General features: G+C 37.1%; 1 protein-coding gene and 1 pseudogene across 1 annotated transcript; one reads left to right on the forward strand and one right to left on the reverse strand.

Annotated features, from left to right (window-relative positions):
* Positions 1 to 8912: 8912 nt before the first annotated feature.
* Positions 8913 to 10967, reverse strand: LOC145791909 (receptor protein kinase TMK1 pseudogene; annotated as a pseudogene).
* A 9067-nt stretch (positions 10968 to 20034) lies between these two features.
* On the forward strand, positions 20035 to 23618 carry LOC114260812 (receptor protein kinase TMK1). Its single transcript, XM_082870549.1, has 2 exons — positions 20035 to 21391; positions 22912 to 23618. The coding sequence occupies exons 1-2, from the start codon at positions 20095 to 20097 to the stop codon at positions 23370 to 23372; spliced, it is 1758 nt and encodes a 585-aa protein (XP_082726675.1). The 5' UTR covers positions 20035 to 20094; the 3' UTR covers positions 23373 to 23618.
* Positions 23619 to 23989: the final 371 nt, after the last annotated feature.

Genomic DNA, 23989 nt, shown 5'->3' on the forward strand with positions numbered 1-23989 from the left:
TGCCCATTTGTGAGGAAAATGAGTAGTGGCAGATGGGGAAAAGAGATGGGGGTAGTGATGGATCATGGTAAGGGTAGCAAATGACTGTCAACACCAAAATAAAGGGAAAAAGTTGTTAGACTGTTTAAATGGCCCATAGAAATGAATGGTTAGAATTAAAATATCTATTTCTCTACTCTCTCAAGCTCTGTAACGATCTGCAATCTATCAAACGATCTGAGCTCTCCAACACAGGTATGTAAATATCTCTCTCTCTCATCTTTCTCTCTCTCTCTCTCTCCGCCTAATACTGATTTTGTCGATTTGATGTTACTGGTTAGCGGATTTGCACTTGTGGTTTGCTTCCAATTTGAAAGATTGTTTGATGTCCTATATTCCCAATTTATCTATCAAACGATCTGAGCTCTCCAACACAGGTATGTAAATATCTCTCTCTCTCCTCTTGGTCTCTGACATTTTGTTAGTCAATACAATTGCATTTTTTGTATTAGCCTAGCATTTGGGTTATTGGGTTGTACTTTTGAGAGCCACTTAACTGAAACATTTTCTTCTCACTTTTGAGAGTAAAGAATAAACGGTGTGTCTTGAATTTGATTGCATTATACTGGCGGTTTGGTTTTGTAACGCCCTCAAAATAAACCCACAATATACTCAATATTGACATGCATTGATATAAGAAAACAAAATGTTATTCCACTCATCAGAGTATTCTTATTGAAAGACATCACATGTAACATCAAAAGTAAATGCCCTACGGGCTTACAGCTTTTCAAGCCAACACTTGGGTACAAAAAGTGAGTATTAACTCAACTACAAATTAAGCCCTTGGCTTGAGTTTACATGTAAAATCAAATAATAACTAACTAAAACAAGTCTTCAAATCCAAATCCTTCCAAGCTAAGTCCTTGGAGGTAGCATGTCACCTGGACCTGAAAATGATGTTCCCGTATAGGGTGAGCCACAGCCCAGCAGAAATATACTAAACCAAATATAAGAATTGACTAAAGCAATAGCATTCGATAGATGGTTAACACTTATAAATCCATTATATCACTATACAGTTTCATGACAATAATGTCCATGACATGTTTCACTTTACGTTGTTAAACAACTTTCAAATTAAACAGACATGGCTCAGAACCTGGCCAGACTATAAAATGTGACTACATCTCACATCATTACTTCCAATTTCAATAATTCAAATGAGACTAAGGCTCATACTGAAGCACTTCCATCAATCAATAAGTACACATATTTGCTGTACTAGTGGAGTCCATCCCCTTTCTCCTCCTAAACAGGTTTGACAGTCCATCCCCTATCTTCCCTCAAACCATGGAGTACATCCCCTATCTCCTCCCAAACAATATTCAATCAATACACGTATTTGCTGTATTAATTCAACTGTCATATTCAATGACGCATTCAAAACGATTAGTTTTAGTTTTCCCTAATCAGCATGCAATGTCTACAACAATCATGACTATCCTCCACCGATAGCCTAAAACAGTTATTTCTAAATAGGAAATAAATGTATCAATAAATATAAACTCAACATTTTCATAGGTGAGTGATTAAACTATCCAACTATACCATTCAATCAATAATTTCCTCAATTTCATGAATTAAACTTAATTCCACATTTTTCCCGAAATTAATTATACAAATTAATTTATTACAACAATTAGGGTTTTTCCCCCTTTCGTCAAAAACAACCCTCAGGTTCAATTTCCTCAATTTAACACTATCAATGTCATTTTTCATGACTTACAAACATATGGTATTTAATATAAGAAAACCCATTGTTCTCAAATTATAAATCAAACCCTAGTTTTTCCCAAAATTACCAAACAACTCCAACATATCAAAATAACCAAAACTTAGGACAAAACCTATAATATGGAGTAGGGTATCCCTACCTCGAAGTGAAGAACTCAAATGGAGATGATAAACCAAAATCCAAAGTGCTCGAAACCACCAAACTCTCAGGTTAAAACAAAGCCCTCGCGGCCCTCTATCTTTTTAACAAAGAACCTAGGATAGAAGCACCTTAAAAGTAGATGAAACCTAAGAGAGAAGGTGAGTGGAGGGAGAGAGAACACGGACCTAGGGTTTTTAAAACAAAAGAGGATAAAAAAAAAATGTTTAAAACTGCTGCTGCGTATTTATATAAAACAGGCTCGCTCGAGCGAAGGATTGGTCGCTCGAGCGAAGGATTGGTCGCTCGAGCGACCAGACACAAGAAATCCTCGCTCGAGCGAAGAAAGTCTCGCTCGAGCCAAAAACTCGAAGCTTCAGGTCTGCAACCCAGAAGCACACTCGAGCGACAGAATGCTCGCTCGAGCGAAAAACTCGAAAACATAGACCTCGCTTGCTTGAGCGAAGGAAAGCTCGCTCGAGCCAATAAACACAGCTCTCAGGTCTATGCTAGACGCAGTCGTTCGCTCGAGCGAAGAAACCCTGGCTCGAGCGAAGGACCAAAAAGAAAGAGCTCGCTCGAGCGACAAACTTCTCGCTCGAGCAAAGGACCAAAATTCTGGGCAGCAACCCTTTGCTCCCAAACACTCCCAACCTGTTACCAACCTGCCCAAAACATCCTATAATTCAAAAATAAGGAATTAAAGGACGACAACAACAAAATATAACAACAGGATCTACGGAACGTAAGTCCGGATACAACAACCAAATGGAAAAAGACCGGGGTCGCTATAACCTCCCCCCCTTAAAGAATTTCGTCCGCGAAATTAAGCATAAGTTTTGGAAAGTAATATGACATTTCATTAATCAACAACCTGACCCATTACCGGTCATTCCATCTCTTACCAAGAGGCATCTCACAATTTATATTGCAATGTGCATAATCAACATACATTTGTTACTTATTACAACAATTTTCAATATATATAATTCACAATTCCGTATCATATTCAATGTTCATGATACCTTTCCATTTCTATAATCAATTCAACATATGCAATGTTCCATTAAATTGCCATTTCGAGACAAGTTTCAAAATATTTCCATTAAACCAAAACATTCTCAATGTTTTACAACTTAAGACATATATAATGCTCTTAAAATTAAATACTATTGTAAGATTACACATCAACAAATATGTCCGGATATTTCTCGTGGACTTCCAACTCACGTTCCCAAGTGGTTTCCTCCACTCCGTGATGTTTCCACAAGACTTTTACCAAAGGAATGGTCTTGCCTCGCAAAACTTGCTCCCGCCTATCCAAGACCCGAACCGGTCTCTCCTCATACGAGGCATCCTCGTCAACCTCTAAGTCGGTCCAATCCAACACATGCGATGGATTCGGCTCGTACTTCCGAAGCATACTCACATGAAAGACGTCATGAACTCCGGACAACTGCGACGGCAAAGCTAAACGATAGGCAGCCTCGCCAATCCTCTCAAGGATCTCAAAAGGACCAATAAATCGAGGGGACAACTTCCCGCTCTTCCCAAACCTCATCAATCCCCGCCTAGGTGATATCTTCAGAAAGACATGATCACCCACCTCAAACACCAAAGGTCTCCCCCTACGGTCGGCATAAGATTTTTGACGACTCTGGGCTGTAACAAGCCTTCTATGGATAAGTTCAACTTTCTCCGTTGTTTCCCTCACCAACTCCGGACCCAACAAAGGTGCATCACCAACCTCGGCCCAACAAACTGGAGACCTACATGGTCGGCCATACAAGGCCTCAAACAGTGCCATACCGATACTAGACTGGAAGTTGTTGTTGTAGGCAAACTCCACCAAAGGCAAGTGCCTCTCCCACGGCCCACTAAAGTCAAGAACACAACCCCGAAGCATATCCTCAAGGATCTGAATAGTACGCTCGGACTGCCTGTCAGTCTGAGGATGATAAGCCGTGCTAAAGGTCAACTTAGTGCCCAAGGCACTCTGCAGACTCTGCCACAACCTGGCAGTGAAACGAGGATCTCTATCTGAGACGATCGTCACTGGGACCCATGCAACCTCACTATGTCCTGAATATACAAGTCAGCAATATGGTGTACCGAATCTCTCACGCGCATAAGAATGAAGTGTGCCGACTTAGTCAACCAGTCTACAACCACCCAAATAGCATCACTACCCCGCTGAGTCCTCGGAAGACCTACAATGAAGTCCATAGTGACATGCTCCCACTTCTACTCGGTAATAGGCAAGGGTTGCAACAAACCCGTTGGCCTCTGATGCTCGGTCATCACTTGCTGACAAGTAAGGCACTTAGACACGAAAGCTGCCACGTTTCTCTTCATACCCCGCCACCAGAACTGGCGACCCAAATCCCGGTACATCTTCGTGCCTCCCGGATGCACCGCAAGACGTGAATGATGAAACTCTCGGAGTACCTCATCTCGCCAAGACTCTGGCACAAACAGACGGTCTCGGTATCTCACACTCTGGTCGGGATACACCGTCAAACCCTTCTCAACCTTCCCACTGGAGATCTTCTCTCGGAGGGATTCCACCTAAAGGTCACCTCTCTGTGCCTCTAACACTCAAGTCACAAGTGTAGGCTGCGCAACAACAGAAAATAAGGTCGCAGTCTCAACGGATTCGCCCAGAAGCAAATCAAACTCCCTAAGTGCACCCAACATCTCCTATTCCCGGATGGCTATACTAGCTACGTCACCAACAGATTTCCTGCTAAGGGCATCGGCCACCACATTGGCCTTTCCCAGATGATAATACAACTCGAAGTCATAATCCTCAATGAACTTTATTCACCTCCTCTGCCTCAAGTTCAAGTCTTTTTGTGTAAACAGATATTTCAGACTCTTATGATCCGAGAATACCTCGAACCGCTCACCATAAAGGTAATGCCTCCAAATTTTCAAGGCAAAGATCATAGCTGCTAACTCTAGGTCATGCATAGGGTAATTCTTCTCGTGTATTTTCAACTGACGCGAGCCATAGGCTACCACTTTCCCCTCTTGCATCAACACACAACCTAAACCCTCTCGTGAAGCATCGCAATACACAACATAACCCAGCCCTCTCTCCGGAATAATCAAGATCGGAGCGATGGTCAATCTAACTTTCAGCTCTTGGAACGACTTTTCACAAGTCTGAAGCTAGCCTGGAGAAATCCTTCACAAACCGGCGATAGTACCCAGCTAATCCCAGAAAACTGCGGATCTCAAAAACATTCTTAGGCTGTGCCCAATCTTGCACTGCCTCAATCTTGGATGTATCAACAGACACTCCTTCCCCAGAAACCACATGGCCTAAGAACTTGACTTCTTCTAGCCAGAACTCACACTTTCCAAACTTGGCATACAACTTATGGGCTCTAAGTAACTGAAGCACCACTCTCAAGTGCTCCTCATGCTCTTCCTCAGAAGGTGAATAGATAAGGATGTCATCCACAAAAACGACCACAAAACGATCCAAGAATTCCCGGAAGATCCGGTTCATCAAGTCCATAAAGACTGTCGGTGCATTGGTGAGCCCAAATGGCATCACCAGGAACTCATAGTGGCCATACCGCGTACGGAATATCGTTTTCAGAATATCCTCCACCCTGACTCTCAACTGGTGGTAACCCGATCTCAAGTCTATCTTAGAGAAACAACGGGAACCCTTCAATTGATCGAACAGATCATCTATACGAGGCATAGGGTACTTATTCTTGATCGTAGCCCGATTCAATTTCCGGTAATCGATACAGAGTCTCAAAGCACCACTTTTCTTTTTAGCAAAGAGGGCCAGTGCTCTCCACGGCGAAACACTAGGACGAATATAACCCTTATCTAGCAACTCCTGGAGTTGATTCTTCAACTCAACTAACTCAGCTGGGGCAAAACGATAAGGTGCCATAGAAATCGGCGCCGTGCCGGGCACTAGGTCAATAGGGAACTCAATCTCTTTGTGAGGTGGCAAACTAACGAGATTCTCGGGAAAGACGCCCGAGTACTCACAAACCACTCTCGTCAACACAGTCTGGGTCTCATCACACTCACTACTCAAAAGGCTAGCAAGAAGACCACTCAACTCACTCCGCCCTCGCGGATCATACACCGGTGGCAAAACACTACCAACCCGATCCCCCAGAAAATGAAAACACTCCCCGCTCAAGGTATAAACTGTGACCCTCTGGCAGTAGCAGTCAATAACAGCTCGGTATGACGATAGCCAGTCCATACCCAAAATAACATCAAATCCCATCATGGGCATAACTACAAAAGGAAACGGAAGTCAACGATTAGCGACCTCTATATCACAACCCCTACATCCGTGTTTCAAAATCAACTCACCCCCAACAGGTGATAGTACACATGTAGGAGATGCTAATTGTGCCAACTCCAACCCCAAAACTGATACAAATGCAACAGATATAAAAGAATGGAATGCTCCAGTATCAATCAATACATTAGCAACCGAGTGGCAAAACAATAAGGTACCTCTCACAACAGATGGAGCCGGTACAAGATCCTGCGCGGTAACAGCATACACGCGCCCAGACGGTCTCTGATCTACCTGCTCACCCCTAGGAGCATAAGACTGCTGCACAGACTGGGATGATGAAGCCTCCTGATTGTCCCTTGAGGCCTGAACTGACTGAGCTGGCTGATGACTCTGAGTCTGCCTCAAACCAGATGCACCAGATGTGCAACTCAACTGCAGGCAAAACCTCTTCAGGTGCCCTGCCTGACCACACTAGTAACAAGAGAGCGGCTGGCCTCTACCTTGACTCTGGCTCTGACGTCGAGCCGCAGATGATGCTGCTCTCTGTCCTTCTCCCTTCTGCGGGCAAACTAGAGACTTGTGGCCCAGCTGACCACACTTGAAACAGGTAATGTCTCCCTGGCTGCCTTTCCCAGGACCTGCACTCGGCACTGGAAAAGTTGATCTAGTAAAGCTACCCTGAGACTGCTAAGGGTTAAAACCTTTCTGTCTCCTGCCATCACTCTGGCCATCCTGACTCCTCTTAGAGCCTTTCTGCTCCTCCTCCTCCTGCATCATAATCTCCATATGGGTTGCAGCATCAACCAGACGCCCATAGTCTCGTATCATCGTTCTGCCAACTCTCAACTTGAGGCCACTCCTCAACTTCTTCTCAAACTCAATACAACGGCATTCCTCAGACGCCACCAACTCAAGTGCAAACCTGGATAAGCTAGTAAATACGGCCTCAAACTCGGCCACTGAAGAACTCAACTGCTTAAGCTGGCAGAACTGGTCTCTCAGCTTTTCCCTGACAGCTGGAGATAAGAACTTTTCCTGGAAAACATTTACAAAAGCCTCCCACGTACCTCCTATACAGCCCTTCGTGAACTTCCACCACTGACCCGCATCCCCCTTTAGCTGGAAAGATGCCAAGGTCACTTTCAACACCCCGTCTTCGATGCCAAGCATCTCAAACGTCTTCGTTGTCTGTTCGAGCCATTCATTTGCCTTAAGTGGCTCTTTAGGATCACCCACAAATTCGTCCGGGTTAGACCGGAAGAACTCCCTCTTCAAGAAAGAAGGCCCTGCATCAGCAACATGAACCTGGGCTTGATTCTTAGCTCTCAGAATGCCCACGGATTCCCTGAATGCCCCCGCTATCTCTCGGGCCAAGGTACCCATAGCCTGCTGACCTACTGGCTCGGCTACATTGGCTTGACCAACTCCCTCCTGCTGCTCCGGAATCTCAACCAGTATAGGCATCTCCTGCCTACCACGCCTACCACGTCCTCGTCCTGACATCCTAATAAAGGTAACAAAGACGTTAGCACTCTAATAAATGTGCCAAAACTATAACACTCGTGTCCTAATGCAGTGGACAACAATAATTCATTCTACGTAAGCACATAATCACATAAGCACCTACGAATTTCATTCCTAGATAATGACAGTCCCGAGGCGTTCCTAGAGTTCCGGTTGGAAGCAGCATTGATCAAGTGCCTTTCTAACAAGACTACAAGAAACTCAAGGATCCAATCAACATCCCAGAAACTACATTCCATACTCACATAGTCACATAAACATGTTATCATATAAGCATATAACAGTACATCTAAGTCTCTATCAAGCGAGATGAACCCATTGTGATACTAATCACTTCCCACGTACTCAAAGTATTCAAACCCGGTACGCTCTGATACCAAGTTGTAACGCCCTCAAAATAAACCCACAATATACTCAATATTAACATGCATTGATATAAGAAAACAAAACATTATTCCACTCATCAAAGTATTCTTATTGAAAGACATCACATGTAACATCAAAAGTAAATGCCCTACGGGCTTACAGCTTTCCAAGCCAACACTTAGATACAAAAAGTGAGTATTAACTCAACTACAAATTAAGCCCTTGGCTTGAGTTTACATGTAAAATCAAATAACAACTAACTAAAACAAGTCTTCAAATCCAAATCCTTCCAAGCTAAGTCCTTGGAGGTAGCATATCACCTGGACCTGAAAATGATGTTCCCGTATAGGGTGAGCCACAGTCCAGCAGAAATATACTAAACCAAATATAAGAATTGACTAAAGCAATAGCATTCGATAGATGGTTAACACTTATAAATCCATTATATCACTATACAGTTTCATGACAATAATGTCCATGACATGTTTCACTTTACGTTGTTATACAACTTTCAAATTAAACAGACATGGCTCAGAACCTGGCCAGACTATAAAAAGTGACTACATCTCACAACATTACTTCCAATTTCAATTATTCAAATGAGACTAAGGCTCATACTGAAGCACTTCCATAAATCAATAAGTACACATATTTGCTGTACTAGTGGAGTCCATCCCCTTTCTCCTCCTAAACAGGTTTGAGAGTCCATCCCCTATCTTCCCTCAAACCATGGAGTACATCCCCTATCTCCTCCCAAACAATATTAAATCAATACACGTATTTGCTGTATTAATTCAACTGTCATATTCAATGACTCATTCAAAGTGATTGGTTGCGAATATGTAGGATGATTACAGCAGAGACACGTACCAAACCCGTGATCCGATTGTCCCTAACACTGAAATTCTGCAACCCAATTAGCCCTGAAAGTTCAGGTAAAGGACCCGAAAAGGAATTGGAATGTAACCACACTTGGTTCAATTGGGTCATGTTCTGTATTACCCCAATTGAGCCATTGAGCTTAGAACTAATACCATGTTGCCCATTCAACCACAGAGACTGAATCGACGAACCCGAAAAGCTTCCCAGCAATCTTCCTCTTCACAATATGTTCTCTTCGCTAAAATTGTTGGTCACAGTCTTCAAAACTTGAATGGAGATTACCATATTTCTGGCTTCAATAACACGAATATCACTAGGTCCACGACTGTCATGACTGTATGTTTCACCCGTTGTCCCACCAGTCAAACCCAAATCAGCAATGGTAATCTTAACAGCATCATGGTCTGAACCTGAATGATGAGGACGAACCGCCATGGCATTTGGACTCTGCACCCTATAAGAATGCTTTTGTTTAGCCCTACAAATGCCGAACACACTAACCCCAACAGCCAATACCGCACAAATACAACTAATTACCAAACCCACAACCACACCAGTCGACTTATTGCCACTACTTCCCGAAGTCTTTGTTCCACTAACTAAGGGCGTACCCGGCAATGGACTAACACTATCCTTCCCAATATCAGGATTCCCATCAGTTTTTACAAATACATTACTCTGAAAAGATGGAATGTTCCCATAAAGCTGGTTGTTCGAAACATCTAATTCTCTTAGGTTAGGCAAAGTTGTGAGCTCATTAGGGATAGTACCCGTAAGATTGTTATTAGCAAGTATTAGTCTCTGCAACGAAGTAATTGATGAAAAATTGGAAGAAATCATACCACTAAGACCCATTTTCTGAAAATTGACAACAGTAATGTCTCCATTAGAACAAGTGAGACCTATCCACTAGACACAAGGATTATTCCCTTTCCAACTATCCGCAAACACCGTTGGATAACCAACAGATTGTGCAATCGTAAGCAATGTATTAACCCGGGAATCGCAATCAACACCAGGATCAGATAAGCAGAAACTATTAGTCCCAATTGTCATATCAACTGCAACCAAAGAATGAAATTTTGGGGTCGGGCCTTGTAACAGATTGTTTGTCAAATTCACAACTTTAAGCGATGGAAGGTTCACAAGAGACATGGGAACTAAACCCGTGATCCGATTGTCCCTAACACTGAAATTCTGCAACCCAGTTAGCCCTGAAAGTTCCGGTAAAGGACCCGAAAAGGAATTGGAATGTAACCACACTTGGTTCAATTGGGTCATGTTCTGTATCACCCCAATTGAGCCATTGAGCTTAGAACTAATACCCTGTTGCCCATTCAACCACAGAGACTAAATCGACGAACCCGAAAAGCTTCCCGACAATCCACCCTCGAGATTGTTGAATGCCAAATGCAAGGAACCCAGATTCACAAACCCGCCAAAGAATTTGGGAATGTTTCCGATTATATTGGCCGCACTGGCAGAGAAAACCTGGAGAGCCGAGGCATTTTGGAGACTTTCCGGGATTCTCCACGGCGAAAAGGGGTTGTAATCGAGATAAACACCTTGAAGAGATGTCATTCCGAGAAAGAAATCGGAGGGAATGGAAGAGAAATTGTTGTTGTTGAGGAACAAGAACTGGAGAGAACTCAACCCGGACAAACTCGGAACCGGACCAGTGAGTTGGTTGGACATGAACTCAAGTCTCTGCAAGAAAGTGAGGTTGGTGAGATTCGGAGGAAGAGAGCCTTTCAGCTTCTGATGCCCAATTTGGATTCGGGTGACCCGATTGTCACTGGAGCAACCCATGTTTTTCCATTTGCAGGGGTCTGAGTCGGTCCAGCCGAGTGAACTCGGAGGGTTGATGCTCTGCTTGAGAGCCTGCATTACTGAAGCGTTGTCACTCTGACAGTGAACAAAGACAAAAGAGGAGAGGAGAGAGAGGAATATGAGGGATAAAACCCTAGAATCAAGATGGGGTGTTGTGTCCATATTCTCGAGAAAATCGGGGAGAAAGAGGAAGAAAACCATGAGACAATGGAAGCCCATTTTCTTTATTCACATAATCTATGAGCTCTACCCATTGTATAAACTCTGAAAACGATAAAGCATGATGCCCAGATTGCATGGGGCAATTTCCCAGACCTATGAAATGGTGTTACATCTCAAGAGGCAATGCGCTACCTTTTTCAACTTCTCACTACAGGCGCCATAAACATCAGAACTAAGAATTATCAAGCCCGACCTTACCATAAAGCTAGCCAAGTCCAAGCTTCAGGCCTTAAAATTTGAGAAGGGCCAATTTTATAATATAATGTAATAAGCCCATGTGATTTATTATTTACTCTTTGAATAAAAAGGCCCAAAACAAACAAAAGGACCCAAACTTTATTTTACATTAAAAATTTAAAAAATGCAATCTTACAGTTCTTTTTTTTTAGATGGGAAAGTTGAGTTCTCTCTCTCTCTATATATATATACTGGCGTATATCCGTGTCTGAAGATACGGTGTAAATAATATTAATATTAGAATATAATTGTAATCCCAATGCGGCCAATTATATTATAATCCTAATATTATTTACACTGTGCCTTCAGGCACGGGCATACGCTAAAAATGCAATTATAGCGTATGCCCGTGCTTGAAGGTACGTTGTAAGTAAATAAATCCTAAATAAATAGAACTCACCACAACTTACCAATTACCAATATTGCTTAACTAAACAAATTAAAATCACAAATCTAACAGAGAAGCAGCAATAAATTGTAAACAACGTAAAATTAACTTTTATTGATACAATAGTCAAAAATAAACAATTTCTCTAAAATTAATATTACTATATAACATTCTAATAATTTAATATAAGACTTATTCCACACTATATAAACAACGTAAAATTTATTATTTTAAGTAATGTATTTATTATTTGATTTTTTTTAAAGTTGAAATAAATGGATTTATTTTTTTCCCACAATTTACATTACTTATTTATTCATATGTAAAAAAATTATTATTTCATCTTTTCTCAATCATATATTATTTTCAATTTTCAATTTTTATTTTCGAGTCATTAAAATTCTAATTGATGCATATTGAAAAATACAGGTTAATATAGCTTACATAATTACAAAAATTAAAAAATAAATAAATATAGAAGTAAAAAAATCAAAATAATAAATCTAATGGACTTACAATAAATTACAATTTTTTGATACAAAATGAAAGATTAAAAAATCATTCGAGAATAATAAACAATTCAAACAATCTCTCATTTATTACACCTAAAATTAAAATTAATCTTTACTTGAATGGAGAAATTATTTGAGAAAAATATGAGTAAAAATTATTTGAGAAGATAACAAAATTTTGGTGGGTCCAGAACTCCAAATTGTTTGGCAATGCTTAATGCCCAAAATGAAACTAAGTAGGTGTACAATGGAGGATGAAAGAGACATAGATTCTGCTCATCCTTAACTTCAGATTTCACATAGCAAACCATATGCATACGTTTCTTCGCAAGCCTTTCAAGCCGAAATCTGAAATTTCAAGCGGAAACTGAATCTGCAAAATTTTATCGAATCAAGCTACTGCAAAATTTTGATTCAAAACTTGTGAAGCACAATAGAGAGAGAGAGAGAGAGAGCAATTAGAATCTCACCTGGAAATTAAACCCTAATGCTTCGCAGAAACTCTGTTTTCTGCTTTCTTCGCAAGCCTTTCAAGCCGAAATCTGAAATTTCAAGCGGAAACTGGATCTGCAAAATTTTATCGAATGAAGCTACTGCAAAATTTTGATTCAAAACTTGTGAAGCACAGTAGAGAGAGAGAGAGAGAGAGAGAGAGAGAGAGAGAGGGAGAGAGGGAACTCAACAGGTCTTTTTATGATGAGAACAGAGAAGGGAGAGAGATAAAGATAAAATAGAAACTCAACAGGTCTCTTTTATGATGAGAACAGAGAAGGGAGAGAGATAAAGAGAAAATAGTGTTTGAGTGAGAACAAAGAAGGGAGGAGATAAAGATTGAATAACAGAGTGATCTTAAAGATAGAATGGAGATGAGACGTAGGTGAGTAGGAAGTTTAGTGTTTGGGCGGGAAGTAAATTGATATATATTTAAAGGGGCTCATCTAATACGTCTATCTAAATACACAATTGAATCATGACCGTTAAAATGTCCTAGTAGGACAATTGTCTCTAGGATAAATTCTAAAACCTTTCTCCCTTATTATATAGTTGCAGAATTTCAGTGTTAGGGACAATCGGATCACGGGTTTAGTACCCGTGTCTCTTAAAGCAGAACGGATGATTCCCAATATGTAGGATTATTCTATATAATAAAGCAGAATGGATTTTGAAAATATGTTAGACACAATTGTCCTACTAGGATATTTCAAGGGTCATGATTCATTTGTATATTCACATGGATGGCTCAGATAACCCCTTAATTTTATATCAATCCTAAATATATATCTTCCCGTCCAAACATTAAGCCTCCTTCTTACCCATGTCTCCCCCACCCTTCTTTGCTCTCCAGCCAAATCACATCTCTCCTCCATCCCTCTATTTACCCACGTCTCCCCTCCATCCCTCTTTATCTCTCTCTCTCGCTCCCTGTTCTTCTTCTTCCCGAAACTGCTTTACTTCACTTTACTTTGAATTAATCTCCTTCAACCACAGATTCGGTTTCGTCTACCTCTGCTTCAACCGGTCAGGTATGACAATCTCTATCACAACTGTTCTTCTCACCCTTTAGAATCAGAAATTCCAATTTAAAACTCAACAATTTCTAAATATATTTTTCTGAACAACGAATTGCGATCTTCAATTCCAAATCTTCATTCACTTCTCTCTGAAATCTTCTCCCTTTTGATTAATTTGATAAAAAAAATAACAACCTCGATCCTCAATTACTTAACAATTTCTAAACATATTTTTCTGAACAACGACTTGCGATCTTTAATTCCAAATCTTCATTCACTTCTCTCTGAAATCTTCTCCCTTTCGATTAATTTGAAAAAAAAAATTAATAGCCTCGATCCTCAATTCCACTTCATGATCTGCATATCATGATTGTCCCGATACTCTTTATTACGTAATGTTCAAAATCTGTACTGCATTATGCTATGTTTGGTTGCTGAGAAATCCTGGCAAATCAAAAGAATTCCTGTAATCTCGGGATTTCCACTAAACTTTTTTATTTTATGTAATTTTATTTATTTGTCTTTACTGCATAATTTTGTGTTGGGGTTACTGTGGAATTGATTTTGTTGAATTCTCTTTTTCTTGGATTATAACTGTTGTTAATCTTCTGAATTGAAAGGTAAATTGTTTTTATTTATCTTTTGTTCTTGATCATTAATGGGTTTTGAGTTGAAAGAATATAAGAAGGGCAAATTTTTGGTGATTTGGGTATTGTGCAGGGAGGTAATGCTTGAGAAACAGCTCACTCGACATCGGGTTGTTTTGGGAACAAGCAATTTCACAAGGTGATTCCTTCAATTGTTCTTGCGATCTTCAATTGTTCTTGAGATCATAAATAAATGTGGTCTCTATCACTTATCTGTTCTTGCTTTCAGATTTTTTGATTATTATTTTCTGCTTCTCTTTCTCTTATTCTAATATTTTTTTTCAGTCCAGGGCTTCACACCCATTAAGTGTTTGTTTGAATGGTAAAGTTGAGTAAAAGTTTCACTAATGTGGTAGATTGAGAGCTGCAAAATAGCCTTTGAAATTTTGAGTAAACATTTGGGTCTCCCTTGATTTGGGTAAAAATTTGAGTAAAACTCAAATTGGTATGAGTTTGGGTCAATGAGTGGAGGGTGTTTTGAGTGAGTTTTATGAAAATTTGAATTTGACATAGGTCTCTAATGGACAGACTCACATTTAAGTGTAAATTTTTGTAAAAGTTTCACTAATTGGTAAATTGAGAGCCACAAAATAGCCTTGGAAATTTTGAGTAAACATTTGGCTGTCCCTTCCCTTGATTTGGGTAAAAATTTGAGTAAAACTCAATTTGGTATAAGTTTGGGTCAAGGATTGGAGGGTGTTTTGAGTGATTTTTATGAAAATTTGAAATTTGAAATTGATATAGGTTTGATTAAAGGTTTGGAGATGATCTAACTTATGATTTATTTTTGTTTGAAATATTTGATAATGAAGCTACTAGAATGCTGAACCCAGAAGAACTGTCAAATTAAATAATTTGTAATTAGTTACATATACTAGCCCTTGGAATATGGGTTTATTAAGTCCCTCAAGGTTAAATTAGAGATTCTTTTTTTTTTTTCCTTTTTTGCCCGAGACAGAAGAACTGAAAATTGGAAATTTTGCTTTTGACAGTTTATAGAGTAGGATTAACTATACTTTACCCCGTGTTTAGGCCAAAAAACGTATAAAGTATGGAGTAAGAAAATGCGCATTTAATCATTAAAGTTTGGACCAAAGTTAGAAATCTAATGCTGTTAACATTTTAATGCGAAATTTTCTAAAATACCCTTTCATTTTTTACTTCAATTCCTCCTTTGTGATGTAGCATTTTATTTATATGATGTAGAAGGTCAACAAGATACTGCTAAAGATCAAGTCGGGAATACAACTATCCCCAGTGGAAGGTAAGAAGGTGAAATTAATGCATCATGACGTCATTTCATGCTGAACCACTTGAAGGATTTTCTTTCATTTTTGGTGTTTTTAATGTGTCCTTTTTCTATCAAGGTGATCACTTCTTCCTTTAAAGTCTCACTGGAGTTCACTTTATTTGCTATAAAAGCTTATCAACAACAATATTTTTCTAATTCTTTCCACTCATAGTTGTTGTTGAGATTTTGTTTTCTTGAATAATAAAAGAATTATATATTTATTTTTATTAACAAAAAAATTGGCTTGGCCGAACACAATGGAACTTTAGTTTTGAAGTTGATCCAGGGCATGATTGTTGCTCACATGTAGGAGGGGATACAAATTATGGTGTGGTTCTTTGCCATTAGTTAATCTTGATAGTTCATTTGGCTTTTGAAGTCATGCTATTGCAAATTTATATCATTCCTTGGTAGTGCATAAGAACTTCTTGGTTCTATGTCGGAATTTAGGAGTTGGATCCCTTTAATATGTTATTCTGGGTTTTCTGGTTCGAGTTTTCTGGTATTACCATTGTTCTCTTTGTTCTTTGTTCTCATTGTTGATTGCTTATGCAGATAAATGTGGTGATAAGTAATATTTGAATCTGTTTTTGAATCTTTATAAAATATTACTTATCCCAAAGCACCTTTATAATGAGCATCAATCCATAAGAAGTAATATTACTGAATGTAATATCTCTATAATGAGCAATTTTTTTGAACAAAAATACTCCATCTTATAAGAAGTAAAAAAACATTTGTTTATAAGAAGTAAAAAACATCTGTTTATAAAAACATGCTTAAAGAAGTAAAAATGGAGTGCAGAACCCATTTTTAAGAAGTAAAACATGCTTTGGGAATTTTGAATTTTTATAATGAGCAGATGTTTTGAAGATGTTTTATAAAAATGGTGTGCAGTAATTTTGAATTCAAAATTTTTTATAAAAACATCTGTAATTTTGATTTTACAGATGTAATTTTGAGCAGATGTTTTGAACAGATATGGAGTAATTTTGAGCAAAAATGGAGCAGATGTAATTACTGCACTCAATTTTGATGATGTTTTTGTAAAATTACTGCACTCCATCTCATTAGTTTTTGAATTCAAAATTTTAATTTTTGAATTCAAAACATCTGTTTTATAAAAAATCAGAATCCATTAATTCAAAATTTTGAAGTAATATTACTTTGGGAATTTTGAATTTTTACAAAACATCTGCTCATTTTTAAAACATCAGCTCAAAAATTACTGCACTCCATGTAATATCCATTTTTATAAAACTTGTTTTTATAAGAACTAAAAATTACTTATGTTCAAAATTACATCTGTTTATAAAAATATGTTTAAAGCATCTTTATAATGAGCATCTGTTTATAACATCTGTTTTTGAGATGATAAGTAATATCTCAAAGCATCTTTATAAAACATATTTTTGTAATCTGTCAATAAATAAAAAATTATTAGTGACAACATTTTTAAAATATAAAAATTGTCAGTAAATCTAAGTTGAGGGGTGCATTAAGTATTACATCCAAGCTTTGGTCTTTGTTGTTTATAAAGACTCATAACACTTCTGAGTTGGTAAGGAAAAACATGTGATGGTAAGGATAATTTTTAACATTTTTACCCTATATTTTGACCTAAAAAAATTTAAAAATGCATAACTTAAGTTCTACAAATCTATTTTTAACAAAATTAATATAGGTAGATTTGTCTTTCTGATATCTTTCAAATAATAAGATCAGTATTGAATATGAAATTTAAAAATAAATAAATAATATATTGATTTTTCGATTAATTAAAATAACAAAATTTTTTATTTATTTTTTTTTTTTTGAGAAAGTAAGCACTCGAAACCACTTTCGGTAATTTTGAATGGATAGATATCACAACAATAAATAAATAAATAAATAATTGGAATAAAAACAATTGTCTAAAACGGAATAACAAGCGTAAAGTTATGAGTTATTGTCCTTTTAACATCACAAGCGAATTTTTTTGCATCTTCATATACATATTTGTTCAAATGATTTGTATCTCATCATCTAAATTATTTTAACTTTGTCCCATATTTGAACCTATCGGTCCAAATCATTTTAACATGTTTCAATAATTTTAATCTATCTGTACAAATTATTTGTCCCCATATTGTTGACTTTTGTGTCCAAATTATTTTAACATATGTATGTCAATATTTTTACCTATCTGTCCAAATTTTAAGGTCCGTTCATATTGTAAGGTCCGTTCAGTAAATCATCTATAAAATAAAAATAAAAAATTAATTGGATATCTTTAGTCCCATGATTAGTTTTTAATTGTTTTGGAAGACATATGGTCCCCTGTTATAGGTCCTACATTGCTGCTGATTAGAGCATGTTCACAATCGATTTTGTAGTGTGTTCTTATATGTCTTCCAATATGTTTGTTCCTGTTAGCCAGTGTGTTACTTCCACCAAGTAATACAATCGATTGAGAAGTTCAGAACTTTGGCCATTGGTTTCCCGACAGGAGAGGTTGAAATGTGGGCCGCAAAGTCCGACAGCGAATCACAGAATGATTCCCAAAAAATGGAGCAACATCAACTATGAGATCTGAGAATAGGAGTGTATGAGATCTGATGTTTGATGATGTTGAGGTTGTAGTTGATGTCGATGATGTTCAATGTTGGTGATGTTTATGATGTATGATGATATTTGATGTTTGATAAATAATTGTTATGATGATGATGTTTGATCAGAAAGAATTGTTTAATCGTTATTTTGATGTTTGATGTTATTTTAATCGTTATTTTGCTAGTGTTGCAGATGTTTTTGAGTGTTGTTGATGTTTGATATTTTGATGATGATGTTTGATGTTGGTGATGTTGATGATGTTTTGATGATGTTGGTGTAGTTAATGTTGCTAATGTAGTTGATGAATGATGATGTTTGAGTGTTGCTGATGTTTGATGTTTGATGAATAATGTTTGATGTTGATGATGTTGGATGAATAATTCTAACGTTGCTAATGTTTTCACCGACATTATACGAATAATCCTGACGTTGCTAATGTTTGATGTTTGATAAATAATCCTGACGTTGCTAATGTTCGATGTTTGATGAATAATGTTTGATGTTTGAAAAGAAAGGAAATCATAGAAAGGCCTATAGTAAGCTTCTTGGGAAATAGGACCTATTAGTCCAACAAAAAACCTTCGGGACTAAATGGGTTAACATTCCTAAATTTGAGATTTATTGATGCTTTCCCCATAATTATTTTTAGATAGTTAAAATTTAATAATATTTGAAATTTTATCTTTATAATCATCATAGAAAGATTCACATTGTTATCTAATGACGTTGATTTAATTTTTCCAAAAATATAAATTTTAACAATATATAAATAGTAAAAAATTTAATTACATTGTAGAAGATAAATTAAATTAAATACTCTAATGAAATTTCTTTTACAATTAAGCTGCAAATTGAATTGAGATTATATTATTAAATTTAGACATATATTAATTTTTTTTTTTTTGGATCCTTTTGAAAGCAAGACTAGAATTATAAAGGGTAAATTAAAAACATACCTCTAGAGATTTACTTAAATTACAAATTACCTCATGTGATTTTAGAAATTATATTATGCCTCTAAGGTTTCTAATTTCATAACAAATTGGTCTTTTTATTAATAAATCATTAAGTTAATTAACAATTTTTAATAATGTTAAAATTTATTTTAATTAATAATTCAAATTTTATTATTGTATAGGTGAACACTTATAAATTTCATTTTTTCAATTAATTTTGTTAAATAAAAAATTCTGACAGGGAAGTATTTGTAATTTTCCAAACTACAGGGAACAATTCGTATTTTAAGCAAACCTCAGATGGTGTATTTGTAATTTACTCAATTATAAATTAGGAATAAAATTAAATACGAATTCTAATTATAAAATGTATGAATAAAACCTTTTTTCAAAATACTCAAAAACACTTTTCTGTCTCTCCCTCTCTCTAAAAATCACATTTTTAAAAAATTACTATTAATCTCAAATAATTTATTTAATATTTTATTAAATATATATATATATATATATGACTCGTACAAATTCATATGTGCGTAGATTTTAGTAAGATGTTTGATAGATTATTTAGATCCCATATAAAAGATTTAGGCTTGGTTTGACATATCCTATTTAAATCACATCGTCTGATTTAAATTACAAGTCAAAAAGTACACTTATTTAAATTATTCCAAACGACCCCTTAATAAAACATTTGATAAATTATTTAAATCAATAATATTACATGCACTAATTAATATACACATTAATATATCAATTAATATTATGCAATTATTACTGACACTACCTATTATACAAATTATAAATATTTGCGAATACATATAACATTCTTCTATTTATATCTCCAACATTACTCTTTATAATCACCCTCCTCAAAATGCCATTCCCTGCTACTTCTAAACAAGATCAACTCCCCCACCACCACCACTTTCTCTCATGGTTTCTAGGGTTTTATTCCTCTCTCTCCTCTCCTCTGTTGGTTATCCAACGGTGTTTGCGGATAGTTGGAAAGGGAATGATCCTTGTGTCCAGTGGATAGGTCTCACTTGTTCTAATGGAGACATTACTGTTGTCAATTTTCAGAAAATGGGTCTTAGTAGTATGATTTCTCCCAATTTTTCATCAATTACTTCGTTGCAGAGACTAATACTTGCAAATAACAATCTTACGGGTACTATCCCTAATGAGCTCACAACTTTGCCTAACCTAAGAGAATTAGATGTTTCGAACAACCGGCGTTATGGGAAGATTCCATCTTTTCAGAGTAATGTACTTGTAAAAACTGATGGGAATCCTGATATTGGGAAGGATAGTGTTAGTCCATTGCCGGGTACGCCCTCAGTTAGTGGAACAAAGACTTCGGGAAGTAGTGGCAATAAGTTGACTGGTGTGGTTGTGGGTTTGGTAATTAGTTGTATTTGTGCGGTATTGGCTGTTGGGGTTAGTGTTTTCTGCATTTGTAAGGCTAAACAAAAGCATTCTTGGAGGGTGCAGAGTCCAAATGCCATGGTGGTTCGTCCTCATCATTCAGGTTCAGACCATGATGATGTTAAGATTACCATTGCTGATTTGGGTTTGACTGGTGGGACAACGGGTGAAACATACAGTCATGACAGTCGTGGACCTAGTGATATTCGTGTTATTGAAGCCAGAAATATGGTAATCTCCATTCAAGTTTTGAAGACTGTGACCAACAATTTTAGCGAAGAGAACATATTGGGAAGAGGAGGATTTGGAAAAGTTTACAAAGGAGAGTTCAATGATGGGACTAAGATTGCGGTTAAGAGGATGGAGTCTGGAGTGGTGAGTGACAAGGGTTTGGATGAGTTCAATTCTGAGATTGCAGTGCTTACTAAGGTTCGACATAGGCATTTGGTTTCTCTCTTGGGTTACTGCTTGGATGGAAATGAGAGGCTACTTGTTTATGAATACATGCCTCAAGGGACTCTTAGTAGGCACCTGTTTCACTGGAAGGAGGAAGGGTTGAAACCCCTTGAATGGTCGAAACGTCTGACCCTTGGCCTAGATGTGGCTAGAGATGTTGAATATCTACATGCTTTAGCCCATCAAAGTTTCATCCATAGGGATCTTAAACCAACGAACATTCTTCTAGGAGATGATATGCGAGCTAAGGTTGCAGATTTTGGACTTGTTCGTCTCGCATCAGATGGGAATGTTTCAGTTGAAACAAAACTAGCTGGAACTTTTGGGTATCTTGCACCAGAATATGCAGGTATTGTATATTAAGCTCATTTTGGTGTAGGATTAAGTTTTACAACTATTGCTCGTCTTCTATGTGCCTTGACAAATAATTAGTTTGTGGTGCTTGAAATAGTGAAAATACACTAGTGTGGTTTAATTTATTTGAACTGTCATATCTGTAAACAACAGGGGAACATCAAACTATCAACAGACAAACCAATGAAACATGAAAGAAAGAAATTTCAGCTAGCAAAGGATGAGTGTGAACATAATGCAATTCAACTTAATATTTTGTTTTCAATTTCGTGAATGCCTATCATATCCCATTGGCTGATCATGTGGGATTGGATTTACTTCACTTCACAATTAGGTTGTCTCTTTTTCTGTGTATCTAATTTTTTCAAGTTAAAAATTTGGAAACCAACTTCACAAACTTGGCGAGAATGAATGAGATAGTGATGATGACTTTATAGATGATGCATTGTATTCTGATTTCTGAATGATGGATTATCTCTCAAGCTTTGGATCTGGAAGTATGTTTGCATCTAATTAGACAGTTTCGCTCATTTTCATGGTTGGTGTTATTAAAGTATTCATTTCAACATGATTTTGGTTGGTGTTATTAAAGTATTCATTTCAACATGATTTCCAGCTATTATTAGCCACTGCATAAGCATGAATGGTAATCATTGTCTTTATGTGTATGTCAGTCTACAAGGTTTTCGGTTTTAACCACTTTGAGGATCCTTTTGTTTGAGAATAAATTTTTTTTTAGAAGTTTTGGTGTTTGGTTGCACAAAAAAAAAAAAGGATGGTAAAATATATTTTCGCAAGTAGAAGGAAATTGACTTGCGAATCTGATTTCCATAAGTTAGTGTACGTTCCATGCTCTCACCACTTACAGGAAAATACAACATACTCGCCCCTAAAACAAGACCTGACCTGTGTATATAGACTCTAGCGTATGGAAAACTTCTATAAGGTGCTGACCAATTCTCCATCATTTGGACAAAACCTTGCAATATATTTTGCTTTCACCTTGCCTGAAATTTGTTTGGAAGTTCGCTGCAAAACATCAGAAAATGAGATAATGAAATTGTTCTCCAAGTAAAAAGTTGTACATGAAACATGGTATTCCATGCAAAATATTTTACACTGAAACAAACAGAGCCTTCACATTGACCCCTTGTTTGACATGCTGATCTTGGGTTTATTTGAAACCCAGTACGCACATGGTGTATGATGTATGTTTACCAAGTTGAATGAATCCATTTATTTTGCTTTGCTTGAAATGTATCTGTTGTAGTCTGTACATTTTCAATAAATCTTCATATTGTTGGAGTAAGATCATTGTGTGGTTTGTTTCATTATTGTATCACATACAATTGATGACTATGTCTCGTTGAATTGAAAGTGCCCATATAATGATTTATAATTACTATAAAACTCCCCAGGGGTGGGTGTTCGGGTTTACACATCATTTTCTCTGTTTTTGGTTTTCAACATTCATCTTACTGATTACTAAAATGTTAATGTTTGACTAATGTACAGAGACAGGACGAGTGACAACTAAGAGTGATGTGTACAGCTTCGGAGTGATTCTAATGGAGCTGATTACAGGAAGAAAGGCACTAGATCAGACCCAGAAGGAGGAGAGTGTTCATCTCGTCACATGGTTCCGCAGAATGCATAACAAGAAGGACACATTCCGGAAGGCTATTGACCCAACAATTGATCTTGATGAAGAAACGGTTGCCAGTGTCAGCACTGTTGCTGAGCTGGCTGGACACTGCTGCGCAAGGGCTTCATCTCAGAGACCTGACATGGGTCACGCCGTCAACGTACTCTCATCTCTCACCGAGCTTTGGAAACCATTAGACCCTGATGCTGATGACATTTATGGAATCGACTTTGATATGACGCTGCCACAAGCAGTCAAGAAGTGGCAGGCTCTGGCTACGTCTTCATCAGCTTTACTTGGCAGCGGTGACAATAGCCAATCGGTCATTTAAGGGTTCATTTGCAACTGCAGATGGGAGGTTAGAGACTAACTGAAAAAAACAAGACTGCAGTGTGAGTAGAGTTATTATTGATGGATGGTTCTTGTTGAGATATGTTTGTTCATTCTCCAGTGCGTTGTTGATTTAATCTTTGAACAACTTTTTTTACTTTTCTTTTGTTATATGTTCTTAAAAGTCTTGGAAATGCATATAAATAAATCATTATGAGGGCTTTGATGGAAAATCACCCTCACCCAATATTCACAAAGATAGTTAACTATAATCTACCATGTCCTCTTCTCTAGGTGGACTATGAAGTGATACATCCACGTTGGCTATGAAGTGAATTCTTATTATAATTATTTGTCATATGATTATATAATGTGTTATCATCATTGTCGTGCCATGTGTTGTTTCCCATTGTCTTATAATGCTGGACGCACAATTTTTTTTTTTGTTACATTTAGTTTATTATATTTTACATGGTACATTAGTTAGATGTTAGTTGATTTTATGTGATTTTTATTATATTCATAATGGTTGTGTTGTGGATCTATAGCATGAAATAATAAATTAGAGGAGAAATTATAAAAATAATCTTAATGTTTAATCTTTATAACATATTAAAT

The sequence above is a fragment of the Camellia sinensis genome, chromosome 5 (assembly GCF_055761805.1).
Source record: "Camellia sinensis isolate YWXY chromosome 5, ASM5576180v1, whole genome shotgun sequence".
Lineage (NCBI taxonomy): Eukaryota > Viridiplantae > Streptophyta > Magnoliopsida > Ericales > Theaceae > Camellia > Camellia sinensis.

Coding starts and splice junctions, on each gene's coding strand:
- LOC114260812 (XM_082870549.1), top strand. CDS start 20,095: ATGGTTTCTAGGGTTTTATTCCTCTCTCTCCTCTCCTCTGTTGGTTAT. Junction 21,392..22,911: donor TCTTGCACCAGAATATGCAG/GTATTGTATATT, acceptor ACTAATGTACAG/AGACAGGACGAGTGACAACT.